General features: G+C 41.8%; 1 protein-coding gene across 1 annotated transcript in view; it reads right to left on the bottom strand.

The window, feature by feature from the left end:
* Positions 1-19,878, bottom strand: part of NRDC (nardilysin convertase) — a 28,393-nt gene extending 8,515 nt beyond the window's left edge. Inside the window, exons 1-18 of the mRNA XM_034063989.1 lie at positions 19,468-19,878; positions 14,658-14,967; positions 14,385-14,466; positions 13,668-13,821; positions 11,472-11,545; positions 9,945-10,040; positions 8,902-9,024; positions 7,383-7,440; positions 6,370-6,443; positions 6,118-6,187; positions 5,645-5,722; positions 5,108-5,228; positions 4,971-5,029; positions 4,364-4,418; positions 2,209-2,313; positions 1,816-1,939; positions 1,208-1,294; positions 520-639 (exon numbers count right to left, since the gene is read on the bottom strand). Of these exons, the coding sequence (XP_033919880.1) occupies positions 520-639; positions 1,208-1,294; positions 1,816-1,939; positions 2,209-2,313; positions 4,364-4,418; positions 4,971-5,029; positions 5,108-5,228; positions 5,645-5,722; positions 6,118-6,187; positions 6,370-6,443; positions 7,383-7,440; positions 8,902-9,024; positions 9,945-10,040; positions 11,472-11,545; positions 13,668-13,821; positions 14,385-14,466; positions 14,658-14,967; positions 19,468-19,796 (2,119 nt within the window). The 5' untranslated portion in view covers positions 19,797-19,878. The remainder of the gene's footprint in view (positions 1-519; positions 640-1,207; positions 1,295-1,815; positions 1,940-2,208; positions 2,314-4,363; positions 4,419-4,970; positions 5,030-5,107; positions 5,229-5,644; positions 5,723-6,117; positions 6,188-6,369; positions 6,444-7,382; positions 7,441-8,901; positions 9,025-9,944; positions 10,041-11,471; positions 11,546-13,667; positions 13,822-14,384; positions 14,467-14,657; positions 14,968-19,467) is intronic.

Genomic DNA, 19,878 nt, shown 5'->3' with positions numbered 1-19,878 from the left:
TACTAGCACACACAAAGCTGTTATTTGCAAAATATTAACTCACATGGTGTGACCTATAGAAATAACAGAACTCCATGAAACATCTCTTCCACAGCTACTAAAAGCTGGGACACTCTGCTTGAAAGCAGTGATATATTTTACACATTTGTCTTAGACCCACATGTTACTTTTCTCCTTCTGCAGAAGAGATTATACCCTCCTCTAACTGATGTGTTCCTTTGTTCTCAAGCCCTTGTCTCAATATCATATTCTGTCTGCCCCTAGTGAGACATTCAGAAGTCAATATATTTCAGTGATTCCACTTTCCAACCTGAGGTATCAGGAGAGTTTCTTCCCTGCAAGGTAGTTTACCTGCTTCTCTTTCATTGTAGCTAATAAACACATCAAAGAGACCATGGAGGAGCTGACAGTAAACACTGAGCTTAAGTGAACACTATCACAGATAATTTGCCATCAGATAGATTCCAGCTGGTAAAGAAAGGGACTTCCTACTCTTCTGAAAGCCCTTAAGGTGTTTACCTTTTGGGATTTTGAATTTATCATCCTTCTTGTACCAGAGACAGCCTTGTTTTGTGCTTAGTGTTTTGACAGGGTATTCAGTCTCAGGGCAGTCAGCAACTTTCAAAGCAAAGTCAGTGGCTAACAAAGGAAAACCAAACCAAACCATTAGTTAGTGGGTTTCACAGACACAGACAGGCTGCATACAGGAAAGTATTCAAAATTATCAACATTCTTTTATCCAGCTTGCTACATTACACACAATGCTTTCCTGCACCCAAAGAACATTTCTTTTTCAGCTCCACACCAGAATAGTGGCTCAGAAGTGGTGATGCTGTGTCCCATAGGGGTTACAAATTATGGGTTTATTGTTTGGTTTCGGCAACAAACCCAGATGGTATTTAGATGCTTTCAAACCCATCAAGATTAGGTAAATAAAATTGATCCTCTAAGCCTGGAGCTCTGCATTACCTCTCACGGACTGTGTGAGGCTGCTCTCTTAGAGCTCTACGATCTGTAAATTCACACCTTTGAAAAACTCAGCTCAAGCTTATAAATAACAGAAATTGAATAAAATCCAGGTGAACAGAGCTCTCTTTGTTTAACCTTCAAAACCAGGCCGATGTTCAGAAGGAAGTTAAACTGTTTGAAAGCACAGCAAACTCTCACATTATTGGGGTGAGATTTCACTGATGCTGAGGTGCCTTACCTATGTATTTGTTTTCTTCTGGAAGGTGCAAATCCTGATTTAACTCAAAGTCACTGTCCCATAAATCACTCCAGTACTTGTCAATATCTATTAAAAAAAAATCAACAACATAAGATGCACTTAGATCAAGCTATCCTATTTCCTAGGCCAGTCAGTTCCATAACTATTTGCAGCATAATAGGAGGTTCTTAATGTCTCCCTGTTCATCATGACTCTCTAAATCCCTTTCTACAAACTCCCCTGGAGCAGGACTGAAGTAGTCCTATTAAGAAGTAAATGGAGCTTGCCTGCTTCATTAATCAGCTACCAACACACCCTGCCCTTCAGCGTTTGTGTTCTTTTCCCTTTTACAGGACCTGAATGGCAGCCAAGTGGAGGGCTCTGCTGGGATCCCTGTCTCCTGAAACAATGACAAACTAGGGAGTGGGAATCAGCTGATACCAAACAAAGAAGAGTAAAGTTATTGAGTAGGACAGAGTACTTGACTAATGATGAGGTGAGTAAAGCACTGAGAATTCATTTCCCTACTTCTGTGGGGTTGTATTTTATGTTGTCACCCTTCTAGTATCTACCATACAAATGAGACATTCTCCAAGCTCCTGTTTTACCTTCCACACTGTATTGCGTTCCAAACCACCTCTCTTTTAGATGACACCGGCCTTCATTGGCAGCAGACAGCAAAATGAGGTTGGCTCTCTGAGGACTGAGCTGGTTAAGGGCATTAGCAATGATCTGCAAGTTCAAGACAATACTTCAGGTCAAACACAACTCTGGCTCTGCCTGACCCACCAAAGACTTCTCAGTCTGAACACAGGAAGAACAAAACAGAACAAGCTTATGAAAACCCTACATTTCCTTTCTTAATACAAGTGTTTCAATTAATACAAAACCTGTCCCTGGATTATGGCTAATTATAAATGCCTGTAAGTACTTATATTACACTGTATGTCCATATTCTCATTACATCAAAACATATAATCAAGAGTTCAAAGTATACTTACCTCAGGCTTGTATTCAAACAAGAGCTGCTCTCCTGTCAGAAAATCCTCCTTCTGAAACAACTGCATGTTCTCACAAACACTTTCCACATAGTCCACTGGATCTGTCTGTAAGCACATAAAGCAAGTTATTTTTCACATCATCAGAAAACTTAGAATATCTATTTTCTGTTCTGAGGAGAGCTTGACAAGTCAGGTACGTTGAGCATGAGTTTCATTCTGTGCTTGTTATGGCATTTAGCTTCAATTATTACACTAAATATATTCCATAACTATACCTAATGCTTAAGACTTCTCTGAGAGTTCTGAAATACCAGACATGTCACCTCTGTAGAAAGCTTGAGCATGCAGTTAACAGTCACTGAGCCTTCTAGGTTAAAGATCCAGTAGAAAGCCCTCATTGTCTTCAAGGAGCACAAGCAGAGTCCTGCAGTTAAAGATTTAAAGTGATTTGGAGCCTGGAAAGAGCAAGGAAAAAAACTGCTGCTGCTGCATGAGTATCTCTGATTGTGCTCCTTTGCTAGGCTCTCTGCCATGATGTACAGTGTGAGGAGGAAGAGATTCTCCTATTCACACCAGAAGTATAGACTGCCTTTTAATAGTGTAAGGCTGTTCAGTGGAAAGCTCTTTGCTGAGCATTTTTGGGCTTTTTTGAACCAGGCAGCGTTGTACTATGAAGATTCTGGTCCAGACACAGCCCACAGTTCATCTGAAAAGAGGCAAGTCTGACACAAACGTGTCTTGTAAAGGCAGTGGAAAACATGACCATGAATTTCTCAAGACACCGTACACCTGAAGAAACATTAAACCTCTCTTGGGACACAGCTGCTTATCACAAAACCATGCCTCTGTGACTGTATTCTTTAGGATAGCCATGTACCAGCTCCTTCCATCAACCAGAAGAGGTGCTTAAGATGTCTTTGCGATGCACAACCCTGTCACAAAAGCACGTATCTTTGTTCCTTGCTTTGAGTTAAATCCCTGCACTGTCAATAACTTCTTAATGATTGCCCAAAATCAACTGGCTGAAAAGGCAAGACTCTTAATAACAGGTATTTCCCTAGTGTAAGCTTGGGTGTTTTCTGTTCCCACCTGCTTTATACTGGGAAGTACATAGTCCATTAGAGCAGGAACAGTTTGGGAAATGTAAAATTCTAGCAGGGAATACTAAAAAGGACAATAAGAACTTGTCAGGACTAAATAGCTTCACTTGGATGAAAAAGTAGACGACCTCTGTTGGCAATGATTAAAGACAGAACCCAAGGCCAGGCTGGACAGAGCCTTGGGTGACATGGTCCAGGGGGGTTGGAACTGGATGATCTGAATGTCCTTTCCAACCCTAACCCATTCTATGATGAAACAGTATGTAGGGCAGACATTTATTCCTCTTATATCCATTATATACTAAATAGCCATTCTTCACAGATGTTTAACTGCTCTGTTATCTATCACTAGGGGTTGTTGGCAGCAGCCCTTGCTGTATCGCTTGCAAACACCACTTCTGCTATTCAAAGGCCACTCAAGACACTCAAAATCCTTCATATGCTATTTTGAAGGCAGAGCTGCAGATGTAAGGATTTGCTGAAAATGACATTTCTGACACCCTGATGCTCCAGCAGACTGGAGGGTCTTAAGAGTGTTTGAAAATACTTGGAGTATCAGGAAAGGAAAACCCTGCACTTCCAGTATTTCCCATTCTTGCTCAATGTAGCAAGAGTAAGAAAGTGAAGTGAGAGTAAGAATGAAGCGTGGGTTTGCCAATTATCTACATTGTGTTCCCTTCTTTTACTTCACCTCTAATAAAAAGAAGTAAGATTCAGTAAGCCAAAGAAGATGACATAAAACTACATTTAACTGTGTAAGGTTGTAACAGCAGGCAAGGGGGTCAATTCGCACCCTAACCTTCGTGAGGCCAGGTCACCAGCAAGCCTTTCACACAACACTGTTTTTCTATTCCCAGAAATCAACAGTGCTGAAACAGCTTAAAAACCCCAGTGAAATTAAGCAAAAATGCATTTCTCTGTCTACAGTACAAATTCTCTCAGCAAAATCCAGCTTCATCTATTGCTGAGCAATAGAACTTTGAAATGTGTTTCAAAACGAAAAAGAAATCCTTTGTGTGGTTTACCTATATCAACACAAAACAGTGGGTGATTACCTGTTCCTGGTAGTGAAATTCATTAGCTTCAATCTTCTGTATTTCTTCCCAAATTCTGTAAAGGAAGGAGAAAAGAATAAAAGCTGATTTCCTCCATTATTCCACAACATTTATTGAGAGTGTGGTAAAAAAAGCAGTCTTCTAGGAAAGGCATCAAGGGTGAGTTCAGTGACTCATTGAAGCATAAGACAGAGAAGCCAGTATTACACACACTTTGCTTCCACCCAAAAGGGCAGTTCCCAACTGGCAGAAAGGTCTGCAATTTTCTGAAGAGGAAGAGACTTAACTACAAAGATTGGCTCAGTGAATCCATTTAAATAAACCCCAAACTGCACCCAACATCTGCACTAGTCCAGGCCAATTCAAATTACAAAACAGATCACCATAAATCAAACTAAAAGCACCAAGAAACACGCATAAACATTTAGCAAATTCATTTTTATCTTAAATTGATACATTTCCCATGCAGACAAGCTTCACACAGACAAGCTTTACTATTGACTCACTGCTCATGCTCTAGGAATTCCATAAAGTGCAAACACTACAAATAAGAGGCTAATGGAAAAGGACAATCTCACAAGTATCTGATGTAGTGGCAAACACCTGCCTTTTATCTGGCCCTCTTTTCTGCAGCATCTTCACATACTGAAATACAACGTGAGCCACCTGCAGGCAGAAAGGAATAGAATCATTTTTCCAGACATGAGGAAAACAGTAAGAACCTCCAGCTGCAGTAACCCATACCTCATAGAAGTGCTTGTAACCTTCATCAGTCAAAGTCACAGAGATGCTGAAGATGGAGTAAGTGGTATTCTGTTCAAACCCTGTCTCAGCATTTCCTCCATATAATGCAAGAGCCCAAAATCTATGGAAGAGTTAAAGGTACTTACTAATTACCCATTTCAGCTTTATTTGAGCTTAGTTACAATTAGCATATCATAGCTTTACTTCAATGGCTTTTGATCCATTTACAGTTTATACACAGCTTTTTCAACATAGAGAGATATGAAACTCAGGATACAGAATTTCAGACAAACAGTGAAAAAGCTAAGTTACCTTTTGGGGATCTCTTGAAGATCAGTCACAGCTACTGCTGATCCATGGACCACAGGCTAAAAACAACTTATTTCTTACTTGGGTCTATCATCAATTTAAATAACACTGCTACAAAACACTGATGTAAAAAGGCACACTCGGCCTGCTTTTATATATGGTGAGAACATATTTATACACAAAATTGATAACAAAGTATTTAATACATATGCTTCAAAATATACCTACTTTTTCCTAAGGAAAGAAAGAACACTGCCTTTGCCTTCATGTCCCACTAACCAGGAAATATAATGAAGAGGCTTCACCCTAAAAGAAAATGTGAAGGAGATTAAAAGCCAGGAGGTAACACATTTCACAGGAGAAACTCAAATCACCAGACAAATGATTCAAATACACACTATTTCTTCATGGCAAATTTTGCATTTTCAGTCAGCATTAGGGTTACAAGGTAAATATGTGGGAGCTCAGAACATAATGACTAATCTGAGTCAGTGGGGAATGATGCTCAATCAGCTGTGTACCAATAACACTCAGTTTATAAAAGGAGCCGTACGTGTATCAGTTTAATTCGTTTAAAACATGCTCCCCTAGATGAACCAAAGTATCTGTAACACAAACAAATGAGATTCTTTGGTTTGTTGTGAAAGTCAGTAAATTATTCATAACAAACATGGTAAAAGTAAAGAGCAGCACCACCGTACCTGTAATACTGTGCCTGTGGAGGGAGTGCCCAAGTGATATTCAGTAAATGAACTTTCTTGATTGGAACAACTGAACACAAATAGATTTATTGAACATAAATATACGTAATTAGACATAGGTAATAAATTTTATATAATGCTGAAATAATGGTTATAAGTTATTCAGAACCACAAAGCATTATTCTGCAAAATATCCAGATCACCCAGAGAAAACATTGATTCAAAGCATTGAAACAAATCTGAGTTACTCACCTCTGTAAAGCTTGTGAAATTCAGGTGTGTCAAAAGGCTGAGACAGGTGGCCAAAGCTGGGTTTGGGTAAACCACTTGAAAGCAAAATTAGAGTGTGGTGTTACTGACAAGGATTCACGGTTACACTCAGATAATCACAAGAGCATCCCTAGCTCTGATGTGACAGAGACAGTGCACCAGACAACCAGAAAACGGCCCTTCGCAAATTGCTCAGAATCCAAAGTGGATGCAACCTGACATTCACTTACACTCTGCCCACACAACGGAGTAGTTACCCAAGACTTAGGTACCACATCAACTCATCCCTGTCCTCCTCTTCAGGGCAATAACAATAAAAAGCTTGCTTTCAAGGCTGAGTTGGCTCTGGATTAACAGAATCCTGATGGATTTCCTTGTGGGGAAGATGCAGCGAGGAGGAGGGGGGTCAGAAGAGACAAACACGTCTCTGAATGGCATTAGACTTTCACAAGCGCATTTCCATGCACCACAGAAATAAACACCTTGCAAAAGCAGAACAAGAAAGAGGAAATAAAATGCTTTTCGAGCTAGTGAAGTTCTTGCAGAACCCCCTTTTAGACAGCATGTGGGAGTGAGTTATTGAGAAGCCACCAGAGGGATGACATGTAAACTCAAGAGATGGTGTTAATTTGTTTTGCTGCTGATTAATTTTGACACGAAGCAAAGATAAGCAATGTAAAAGGATCATCTAGGATTGAAAGGCTTATCATAAAATCAAGGTATTGGCACATATGAAGCAAACACTACTGCAAATTAGCACTGTACAGCTTGCAGGCTAAGTAACTGTTAAGCAGAAACAGAGTCTGCCTGAAAGAGTTAATGCCACTCACTCCCAAAGCTGCCTTTTTTTTCCTGGATAAGGATGTTAATTAACAAATATTCATTTCCTAAGTTTCTCCAGTAAGGGATTTATAGAAAAACAAACAAACAAACCCATCATTTTAAGATAGACAATTTGGGGGGTGTAATGGCTTTATTCATCAAAAGAATCTTACTTATTTGGGATCTCTGAGAAGATTTCCGTCACCCACTTTTCCAGTGTATCCAGTGTTTCTAATAAGGAGAGAAAAACCGGAAAGGCAGAAATGCAATTTCCTGGAGATCTAAGACAAATTCTTTACCTTATCTGAGTTATTTTAAAGAGGCTCCAAGTCACTAGATTTTAAAACTGCAAAGTTCTAAATTCTAAGCTTCAGCTGTTGGTTTGAGCTAATTCTTGCTATTCACTGAACTGTATCTTTTGTCATAGTTCTTGTTTTGTACATAGTGTTGAAATCTCAGGCTGATACAACTGGGATTTGAAGCCCAGTAGTATCTGGTGTGACTGAAAAGGAATCACTGACTTAGGGATCTATAAAACCACGAGTACTTGCTGGTCTCATTCCATCACTCTGTGTTCAGAATATACACACCAGTTTCCACACCCAAACGCAATGCTTAGAATTCCTTCTTCCCAGTCTCTTTTCTAAAGTAAATGTGTCAAGAACAAGAAGTTTGAGGGGTTTTTCACTGACTGGTTGGAAATGGCTTAAGCCAGCATTCTGAATTCCCAAAGTGATGCTGTATACGCTAAATAACAACAAAAAAGCTGGGATGGGGCAGGGGGAGGATTCGTGGTTTCTGTTGCTTCAACAGAGACAGAAATACAAAGTTGGCCTGGCTGACTCTCAGTTACCAGGATTTTCTTCCCCATCCCAGAAGAAACATTTCAATCCATCACTCCATACATGACTATTCAAGAGGCATTCAGTGCCCTAAGTAGTTTACAGTCTAGACAGAAGATAAAAGCACAGAGGAATTACCACCTCCATTATTATCCACCACCATTTTACAGATGGGAACTATGAGTTTTAGCATTCAACAAAACCCGTCAGCACAAACCTAACTTGAATACACACAGCTACTTATTTTCAGCACAGGTCTTTGCTACATGCTTAACTTCTAAGAAATGCCTTATTCTAAGCAGAAACAAACCATAGGTCTGAAGTTATTTGCTGAAAGGAGACTTGATTCCATGTGCATAGAATTTTTGAGTCCACGAGGAAGAACAAAGTCTTCAGCCTTCCTAGAGAAATATGTTTAAGACCTCTTCTAAAAGAGACCCAAACAGAACAAGACAATCAGGAGCCCCAGTCGCAGTCTCCCCATCATTTTCTCTGGAGGTTCACTGTTGATGGCAGAGAAACCAGCAGCACTAAGTCATTTAAATGGTCTGATTCTACAGTCCTACAAGAGTCTTTTTTAAATACACCTTTGAGACTTCACCTTCTGTGTTAATCTGGAACCTATTCAACAGTTTCAGTGAGAAGTTTCTCCAGAAGTGGCAGGATGACAACAAAGCAGCACAATTGCTCAAGTCTTGTTTAATTCGGAAACCAGGCTAAAATCTACATATAATTTACCTCCTGCAGGACTGGACAATCCACTAAAACAACTTGGGTTACAGCTGAACTCCTGCCAAAAGCACTACACCACCAGCAGCAATAAGACTTTTTAAGGAACAACTGACGTTACCTTTAGATTGGACGACTAAAGTCATGTATTGAGCAGAGTAATAGCGCTGCCAGAAGTCCCTCAGTCTGGCATAGGTATCAATATTGTTCATCTTAGGTCCATGTTTGAGTGTATCTGCATTACCTGTGAAGAGTAAAAGGCGGTCAGTTATCCAGACATATTGAGAACCTCTTTTCCTCCCCTGGTACTCAGTCTAGTCATGGTAAGCATGTTAAAAATACCCAACAGGAATCTGGAGTTAAAGGAATGTTAATTTATTATCTTCCCATTTCTAGTTCCTATTATAAGGGCAGTTGAGATTTCTGCGACAAGGACGTACAGAGTCCTCCTGCATTATCAGATCATCCATGCTGTGTTCTGCACAGCTCACTGTGTGTCGCCAGTTATTCCCTCACCAATGGAACTTGCAGAACAGGGGGAAGGGAAAGAGAGGAAAAATACGATGTTCAGAATAGGTTGTTACAAAGCTTTACAAAAACTACCTACCTTTCAAAGCTGACTAACTCTCTTACACATCAGACTGCAATCTACATGCTCACAAGCACCATGGGGACAAAGGAGCTGGACTCCCTATTGTACAGAAAAGGAAGAACAGATTTCCCTTCTGCTCCATCCCCATGGCTGTTAAGGTTTACTTCTGCAAGTCCAATGGTGAATTATTTACTTTGAAAAGCCTCCTTAGGCACAAATCCAGAAATACCTTCTTTTTCCAAGAAACTTTAACAGCAAAAACACAAGCTTAAGCAAAACAGATGACTCAGACAGCACCACCTTTACATTAACAGGAAGTTTACATGATTATATGCCTAGGGCGACCTAGCCTCAACCTCAGCAAAAAGCAGTACCAGAATGAAAAGTATCTTAAGAAGCAGACAGCTGCTTTTATTCCCAAACACTTTACTGCAAAATGAGTAATTGGTCTGATATTTCTGAGCAAGGCTAGTGCTTGCTGTGATAAGATAGCTCATGTCAGTGCAGTAACCACTTTCTAGTGGTTAAAAGTTCTAAGTATTGTCCCTTTATAACATAAATACAGAACTTACCCCAGAAAAATTTCTTCATAGGATGTCCAGGCCTGGCAAGACTCCCAAATAACATCTCCTTTCTGTTTGCATCGGAGGGTCTTGCTAGCTGATACTCTGTTAAAGAAATTGCATTAGGATGCATCAAAACTCGAGGTCATGTTTCCACAGAACAAAGCAAAAACCCCAACTGATCTGAAGACACAATACAAACACAGTCTGGAATTTGTTTTAATGTATGATGAGGTAATGAAATAGGATAAGAAACAGGATTTGCAGTAGTAGGTCAAGAGAAAAGGAAAAATGTAGCTCATTGCTGAGAAGAAAGGGATAAGGAGGTAAGCATGTAAAGCCCCAACCTGTCCTGTCTGAATGCTTTCAATCTGCTAAATCTAGTGGCAACACAAGGCCATGAATGTTCTACAGGGTCAAGCCCTGCAAAGAACAGAGACGGAGAACAGTTACAAACCTGCTTCTCCCATATATCGCACAGATCAACCTCTAGCTTAATAATGAAGCAAGAAACTGAAAGCTGATCAAGACAGTTCCCAAACATGCAGTTTTACAATCAGTTTAATCTAAATGCGGGATTCTGTCAAAATCAGGAATTCACCCCTTAAACTGCATTTTCTTGTTCCTGTTTTTGGTGATGATAAGAAACACTACTAATGTACACTAATTCTTTTGGCTGGGCTATTCTGCAGCCAGTTCACCAAGCTGACATAATTTACTTGGCAGCATTACTACACTGTCAGTACAGTACTATGGAAGGAGTGGATCTGCATGATGAAGGCAGTGCAAGTGAAGGCGTAAACTGGCTTAAGGTATTGAACCACACCTTTACTCAAAACCAAGCCCTTGTCTACATCTAAATTCTCATCTAAATTCAAAGACTGAATTGCCCCTTTTTCCTTGCCAGAAGGCAGACTAAGATGACGACTTGGAATCAATATTTGACCCATTTGGTATATCTGCCAATAACAAGTATTTTCTAAAACAGTGCAGTTTTACAGGCAATCTGGAGGTATCCATTACATATTTAGAAAATCAAGGGAATACCCCCCTCACTTTGTGCCTGGTTCACTTTCCTTTTGTGAAGCAACTTTGTAGTTAAGGAGTTGGAATAAGGAGTGTCATGGTTCAAGGCCAGCTGGCAACTCAGAACCACGCAGCCACTCGCTCCCTCCCTTATAGCTCACCTCAACTTATAGTATTAACTCCACACAGGACTGGAGAGAGCAGTGGGGTTGTGTTGTTCACTGAGGAGCATCCCACATGCTCAGGTAAATGTCCAAACAGTTACTGCCAACACACTTAAAATTACTAACTTCTAACTCAAGAAATGAGATTATAAGCTCTGGCACTACAGTCAGTCTTCCTTCTGTAACAGCCATTGATATCCTTGAAACTTCAACTGAAGAGTTTGTCTCTATGAAGTTAGGTGAATTTGACTGAAGTGCTCAGAAGGGTAGTCCAAAATGGAAACTAGATAGACTTTATTTCTTTAAGAAGATGGATAATCACACAGAGCAAGTCACTGCTACTTACCACTGTCTACAGCCTCCACTTCTCGGTCTATTGCATCCCTGATCATTAGCGGGTGAATAAAGAATTGTGCCCACCTATGAAACAGAAAAATTCATGTACTTTTCTTTAGTGTCTATTAAGCTACAGCTAAAAACCAGCAATTAACCCCAGCATCTACTGGTTTAGTTTATAAAGCTGTTTGTCTCACAATAAATTACATTATCATATTACAATAAGATAAGGAAAGAGAAAAGCCAATTCTGTGATACCATCAAAAAAGTAAAGGGAAGGCCTTCCCTGCTCCATAGAGTGGGAATGAACTGGTTGGATACAGCAGGATATGACACTAATGGGTGCAGGATTATCTGCCTTTACATTCTAAGAATGATCATACCCCATCAGACAAGTGATCCAAGTCTGGTTCCTGGCTCTAACAGGGATCAGTATCAAATGCTTCAGAGGAAATCCTTGGTCGTTCATTAGGAACAACATGACCATAGGGAAACTTTCTTCCTAACACCAAGCAACAGACTGCTGATTGATGTCCTGAAACGTAAGTTTTTATATCCATTACAACTTTATCATCTACTATAAAAGTCAGAGTTGTCATTCAGATACATCTCCTCTCCTGTACCCATAGAGAGCAGAGCAATGGAAAGGGGCAGATCTGCAGTGAATGATGACTCTGCAGAAGGCTGCCAGAGAATCTGGTATGTCAGTTTTATTTGCTGAGGTTTTTAACAATGCACTGAACCAGTTGAAGCTGAAGGTAATACACAGTGTATGTAATACACAGTGTTCTGTGTATTACATTAAAAGAGAGTTCTACAGTTACAGGACCCATTAAGTTAAGATTACTGCAAGTGATGTATTTCAGCTTCTTTAGATCCATAAGTGCTTGAATAAGCTGATATCAGCAGCAGCATCCATTTATCTTCTTTGCATGAGATGCCCCTCTACAGAACTCCTAATTTCAGTGTTTCCCATCCCGTAAGTGATCTGTTGTGACAGACTGCAATTGTATTTATGGCTCTTTCACACTTCCAAACATCTAAAAAAGCTGGACCGCTCTGCAAATAAAAGCTCAATGTGGCCAAATAGAGTAAAATTTAGGCAATACTTCATAAAAATGTGCCAACACTTGCTCATGGTGTCATCACAGGAACGGATTTCATCAAAGGGAATTTGCAGTGGAGTCTACACTCCTCCCGAGATATTCTCACTGAGGATACTCAGTTGCCCTTCATCCATGAGTGATTTTGTCTCACTGAAGAAAACATGCATCCCACAGCACAAAAGAGCAAGTTAAACACTTTCTGGCAAAAGATACATTTTTCACTGAACAACCTGGGTTGGGTTAAATGTATCCTTTTGGGGCACACATTGTATCACGCATTTCCAGACTGCCCTCCCAGCCACCCTGAGGGATTAGATTTGGAACCAAGAAGAAATTTAGGGAAGAACACTAAGTCTATCAGGACAGATATTTCAAAGGATGAGTCACTGGGATTCTGGGAGCACTTTCCCTCTGAACAGTTGTCACATTGCATAAGATTTCTCCCATCATCAATGCTACTAGCTTAAGGGTGTTAAAGCGATTGAAAAGCTGCGTTCAGCCTGGAGAAGGCTCAAGGGACATCTTAAAGCAGCCTTCCAGTACTTAAAGGAGACCCATAAGAAAGCTGAAGAGGGTTTTTTTTTACATGGGCAGGTAGTGACAGGACAATGGGCAATGGCTTTAAACTGATTTAGATCAGACATTAGGAAGAAGCTGTTCCCTGTGAGGGTGCTGAGGCGCTGGCACAGGGTGCCCAGAGAAGCTGTGGCTGCCCCATCCCTGGCAGTGTTCAAGGCCAGGTTGGACACAGGGGCTTGGAGCAAGCTGCTCCAGTGGAAGGTGTCCCTGCCTGTGGCAGGGGTTGGAGCTGTATGAGCTTTAAGGTCCCTTCCAAACCAAACCAGTCTGGGATTCTGTGATTAAGACTTACACACAGATCCTAGGTAATCCTACACCAGCACTATTTCAAAGAAGCAGGAATATACCCACAGGAAAATGAATTTCTTTATATTCAATAATCACTATTGTAGGGCAGGTACCTATGGAAGTTCAGCAACAGCCTTAATCATCCCAAAATGAAGAACTGAACAGCTACACCCAAGCTCCTGAGGCACATACAAACATTCATTAACTCCTAATCACCACTTGTACGAAGTTACCTATCGAGTGCTTCTTTGAAGTACTTCCTCTGCACATCAAACAGGAAAACTGTCCGCTCGCAGTCAGTAGAAGCATTGCCACTGCCCCCGTGTTTCTTCAGAAACGCATCAAACCCATTCTCATCTGGGTACTTCAAACTGCCCATAAAAACCACTGGAACAAAAATCAGCAAACTTTACAAGATGACATTAACCTGATATTCCTAATGGCAGCTGTAGCAACCCCTCCTCAGCATGACCACTAAATAACAACTCTGTCATCTGCCTTTAGCAGAAGGCTCAATCAGACTAGAGATAAATAACAGAGGCTTGCTTGGTCTCAGTCAAGAGAAGTATTTTGAGATGCATCCGATCAGAAACTTCATGTAGTTTCTGTTCCTGTGTTACTAATTCATCATCCTTTACTAAAGAGATAAAGCTCTGTAGATCCAACCTAGTTTATAAAGCCAGAGGTAACACGTTTCCCCCCCACATTTAGTGGATGAGAATGTTAATACATGTTACTGCATAGCCTGCCAAAGGGTGAGACATCTTCTGTACTACAAGTTCCTTACCAAGTCAGTATATTTATAAAATCACAAATGTATTTAACTAATGAAAATAAATTCTGGGGTTGCTGAAAAAGAAAATAAGACTAAAATACTACAGAAATTTAGAGCTACATAAAACTTATATCGCATTGAAGCTGAAGAAGGTGAAATAGGAGCAGATACGTACTATGTTCCAGGAAGTGTGCTAACCCAGGCAGATCTTCGGGATCAGAGAAGCTGCCAACAGCAATGCAGAGAGCTGCTGCAGACTAGAAAAAATACAACACTCTCAGTAAATGCTCCTTCAAGAAACACTTCAGGAAAATGACAGAAATACAAGATAAATCAATCCGGACAGGCACAATAAAAACAAGGTTTGATCTGAATGCTTCATTACAAGTTTTCAAACCACAGGAAAGCTTACTATGTATTTTTTCACCCTACAGCTTTAAGTACATACCTGCTTTTCTGTACAGCCTCGCTTTCTTGTCTCTTCCTTTTCAGCCAACTCCTCTAATTCGCTGTCATCAGCATCATTGAAATCCTCATTTTCTCCATCATCATCCTCACTGTCATCGTCCTCATCACAGTCCTCATCATCAAACCCTTCTCTTCCATCTTCGATCTCAGCTCCAGAGTCATCGTCTTCGTCACCTTCCTCTTCAGAATCATCATCTTCCTCCTCCGAAGATGAAGCAGCTGAGGCAGCATCCAAGCAATTCAAATCCGAAATCAAAAGTGCAGATAAGCCATTCTGCAGTTTGATATATCTGAAAGAATAATTATTTGCAATTAATATGCTTATTGCCCAAATCTGAATTTTCAGAATTGCAAAAACCTCTGTATTGCCCATAAGAGTTCTGTGCTCTTCAGCTGAGGTTCCCTAATGAAAATCTAGCGGTAGCTTTGAAGCTGAGCAATGTAAAGGCACAAAGTAAAAACAGTCTTTGCTATTCAATGGGTAGGAGAATAAGAAAGAAGCAGTTCAAGGCAGCAGCAGAAGCCCTTCTCCCCATAAGGTCAGGGACACTGATCTGGGCTTTTATTTTGCTTTCTGTGCAGTATTTCAGTACTACCACTCAGAGAAAAACTTCATGCACTCAGAATCAGCAAACCCAAACTTCAATAGCCTGTTATGCTGTCAGGCTCTTGGCAGAATAAAGATCTTAACCTTTCCTGCTAAATAGGCCCCAGAGACTCAATTTTATTTGATTTATCAATGCTTTCTATGAAATGGGGTCCACAGACACACCAGATGTGTTAGAAAGGAAAGGTTTCCTCTGCAGGCTTAATAGAGTAAGTCACAGCAGGCTGCTTGGGTTACTATCAAGAAGCAATATACACAGAGGTCTCAGTGTGTGCACATAGAATCTTTTATACAAGTGTGTGCATGCATAGATATTAAAAACCCCACAGGCTCTCTGTCCAGCCCCAGCCTACAACGTGTCAGCCTGAGGACTGCATGCACCAGTGCTCTGCACTGCAAGAACTCGCAGCACTGTTTGTTTTCCACCAGATCTGGCACAGTCAGTCCCAATTTGACAGATTAGCCAGAGCACCCCTCCTGGGAGCTTGCACCAGATGCAGAAAGGAAGACACACTGCAACCAGAAAATACTTGATCCAGCCTAAGAACTGGTGTGATGGAGACAGATGCTAATTGATCCAGCAAAAACAAAACTGCTTGTATGAAACAAACCCATGGTCACATCCCACCTTCCAGAAAAATCTGAGCTACAGAGCATAGAACCATAGAACAGTCTGGGTTGGAAGGGACCTTTAAAGGTCCTCTAGCCCACCTCCCAAGTTTATACCAGGTCAGAACTCTGCAATGTGGCCACTGCTGGAATGAAGTAGCAGAACCTACAAAGCCATTTCCAGCTCAAGTTACATGGCAAGTACCCAAAAGAACAAGGAAGGCACTTTAAGTGTTTTCCAGCTCCCTGGTTCCCAAAGTTTCTCACAAGAAATTTCTCATGTGCTTCATTTGTGGTTATCATTGTGCAATGTCGGTGTTTGCCAGCAATAAAAGGAGGTGTTATCAATATTCTCATTTAAAATATGAAGCAAGTGTAAGTAAGGTTTGCTTTCTACTAGAGCTGCAGCCCACCTGCTATAGCTCTGCAAACCAGCCTGGAAACTAGTTACTTGGAATACTTCTCTCCCAGCTGAATTTCATACAGATGTATTTGGAGGAAAGGGATAAAGTGGGCATCGTGACAAGGGTTAAGCAGTTCTGAGACAAAACCCACATGTCTTAAACTACCAAGCCTATGAAAAAAAAGCTAAAGAACAAATGTTTAATAGTTGTGTGAAGTCTATGAATTGTGACCTCTCACGCAGTGGGAATTGGTAGCAGTTTCTCAGGGCTGGGGTCTCATAACCATTCACACACCCATTTTGCTTGCTGCAGGACTGCTGAGCAGTACAGCTTTGCTCCAATCAAAAGCACAAGTGCATTTTTGCCTGTTCAAACTACAGCACGTAGTGTGTAACTCATGGATGTTCTATGACTAACTGCAGGAGGTATAGAAAGTACCACAGCCATGTTAACATCTGGGTACAAAGTCATTCACATGGATTCCAAAAGCCCATTTGCACCATGTGTGTATGTCACGTTACACAACTGTGGCACTTCTGAATGCACAGAGGTCTTAAAAACAGATATACTGTACAGTTGGGCATTTCAGCCACTGGGCAGCTGAGAGCAAGAGCCCCAGACAATGACAAATCAACATTCTACAGGATGTCTTCCAGCACAACCATTATCTTCTTCACCTTTGCACACAACTTTCTACTTCAGATTTTCATGGCTATAAATGAAATAGCAATCAATAGCCATGGAGAGCAGAGAACAGAACAGTGCTGTTCTTCCAGAAGAACAATTTGCCATAAATCTGTTCAGCCAGGTGTATCCAGTAGCTCCTGTTGATCCTTTCCCCATGCCTCTATTAAACTAATGGAGCTGATGACACCCATTTCACATTACTCATCTTCAGCCTGTGGGTACTAGGACAAGCAAGCACCCAGCAGCAAGGCAACAACTGAACTAAGCCACTGTTGAAGGTTATAAGGTTTCACTTCAGGACAGTCTAGAACAGTTTAGATTATACTGAGCAGAGACACCAACTGACATAGGTGTTCTTTACTTTTTCCATGTTTCAGTCCAATGGAAAAGGTCAAGTGTAATCAATACATAAGTATCAACTAGTATGTAAAATACAGGACAAAAAATGCAATAATATAATGTAGAAACAGAAACAAGCATAAGCCAATTGCTCTTTTGAAGGACTATACAGACATCAATGCAAATAAGACTTAAATATAAAATAAATTCAAAATTCTTAAAAAAAACTGTTTAAACATCCTGGATAAGTTTAAAACAGGATTGTTCTCACCCAAAGTTTTTTCTTATATCAATGATATTCTGTAGCAGTTAAATAATAGATATTGAAATACATATCAAAGCACTTAGAGAAGTATTTTCATTTTCCAAGTCACTGAACCAAGCAAATACAGGCCCATGAAATTCCATATATGGATGAATTTAAATAAAACATACATTTTGGTAGGGATAACTCTAACCCCACTCATGGCTCTAATGAACAAACCCAACCTTTATTACTACATAACTTTAATCCCAACAAACTTACTTTTGAAAATACCATTCTACATCTCCTGTTAGAGCTCTTTTGGTTTTATTATGTATTATTATGTATTTGAGAAGATAAAATATATCATTTCCCACTAAATTAAGACTGATGTCACCAGATGGGCACATTAAGCTCACTGTGACTGATCTGCAGTCACTGATGCACAAATAGAGGAGAAAGGGTATATGGGTCATTAAATCAACTGCCATTACATTTACTTTGGAGGTCTGGAATACAGCTTGTGGACACAGGAATGCTTTGCTTTCAGCCACACTCAAGCGCTCCTTCCTACAGGTAACATCTGTGTCTGTGATGTGCATGGCTCCCTTCCTGCACATGGAAATCAGCCTAAAAGATGTGACACTTCAGTTACAACTGAAAAAAATCTGTTAAGAACAGACAGTACAAAGAAATCTTCTGGAGGATTTTGGCATTAATTTACCTTATGCTATAAGCAAATACGCTCTCCAACCCTCTTCCTGCCAAATAGATAGCCAGTTTTCCATGGGTTACCCCAAGCTTCCTCACTGTGCTGCTTCAGGTAGTGAAGGCAGAAGTTTCCTAATGTAACAGCATCTGTAACTCTGAATTGTGCAGAAAAACAAGGCTCCTGCAGTGATGCATGAGTAAGAATGCCAGAAGGAGAGGTAGGCAGAGACACAGGGAAAGCAGCGAGGAAATAGGGCAAGAAGAGAGAGAGCATGTTTCTCTCCAAGCCAATCGGCACAGTCCTGTTCACACAGGGAATTTCACTGCCAACCAATGTCACTGCAAACCCAAAATTCAGTTCCAGGCTGCGGCAGATCCTCTACTGGCTGCACAGATTACACATCAGGAAAAGTAAAGATAAACATTTCCAAGAGGGGCTGGATACCCTTCTGCTAACAGAAAGAAGATATAAGAGCGTCCCTTCAAGAATGACTGCCTTACAGCACCCAAACAGCTCAGCCTCCACTGGCGTTGTCAGCAGAGTCTCACTTCAAGGCCATAAGGGACTTCAAGGGGTATTACTCAGAAATATACAAATGAAAACACAAGCAGCAGCACACAAGTAATTCTGTCTCAGCTCACAGAAACGTCTGTGTTAAAACTTGGAAGCTCATCTAAAATGGGGAGAGTAACAGAAGTTGGTACCTGCTCTATAATGCTGAAGCTGCATTTCGTGCTTCAGCTAAACACTTTTGGAACGGAGCTGCCTGGACAAAGGCTACAAGGTAACAACTCCGTGTTGCTATCCGACCACACAGCACCACAGGAAGGCTTCGGACGGGTACGGATCCTCCCTGTCCACGCAAGCCCTATTACCGTACACAACCAGCCAACCACCTTCAGCAGGAACACCGGTGAACCCCCAGCCCCGTTCTCAACAGACAGGCCCCTTTACGCCCCTGCTCAAAAGCAGCCTGACTCCAAGCACGGCAGCCTGCAGCCATACGGGAGCACTCGGGACACGGGCAGGCTGCACCCAGCCCCGCACCTCCTCTGCCCACCGGCTGGTGAGGCCTCAGCCCACCCCGGACACCAAGCCGGGGGCTCGCCCTGCCCCCAGCCCACGTTAAACCTTCCCAGGCCCATGGCCCTTAGGGAGAGGGGGAAAGCTCGGCGCCGCCGGCCCTACCGGTACTGCTTTGGGTCGCTTGGGGACTTGACGATGTCGGGATCGCCGAGATTAGCGCCGGGACCGACATCTTCGGTCGGTCCTCCTCGGGTCTCCTCTTCCCCGAGAGGCGAGCGGCCTCTGGCGTCGCGGCTGCCCTCCCCGGCCTGCTGCCCCACCGCCAGCTCCGGGCAGCTGTAGGTGGATGTAGTCTTGTTCCTACCGGGCATGGCGACGGCCGCGCAGCACCACAGCGGCTGGGTAACGGCACGTACCGGCCGGGCGCGCCCCGCCAGGCCGCGGGCCGCCGCTCGGCCCCTCCGTGCGAAGGCGGCCACAAGAATGCGCATGCGCCGCCGCTTGCCGGCTGCCCCCGCCCCGCCGCTGGTCGCGCCAACTTCCGCCGCGCGAGGAAGCGGCGGCGAGTGACGT

This window comes from Melopsittacus undulatus, chromosome 6, assembly GCF_012275295.1.
Source record: "Melopsittacus undulatus isolate bMelUnd1 chromosome 6, bMelUnd1.mat.Z, whole genome shotgun sequence".
Taxonomy (NCBI): Eukaryota; Metazoa; Chordata; class Aves; order Psittaciformes; family Psittaculidae; genus Melopsittacus; species Melopsittacus undulatus.
The sequence above is the reverse complement of the archived record's forward strand: the minus strand, read 5'-3'. Positions and strand labels throughout refer to the sequence as shown.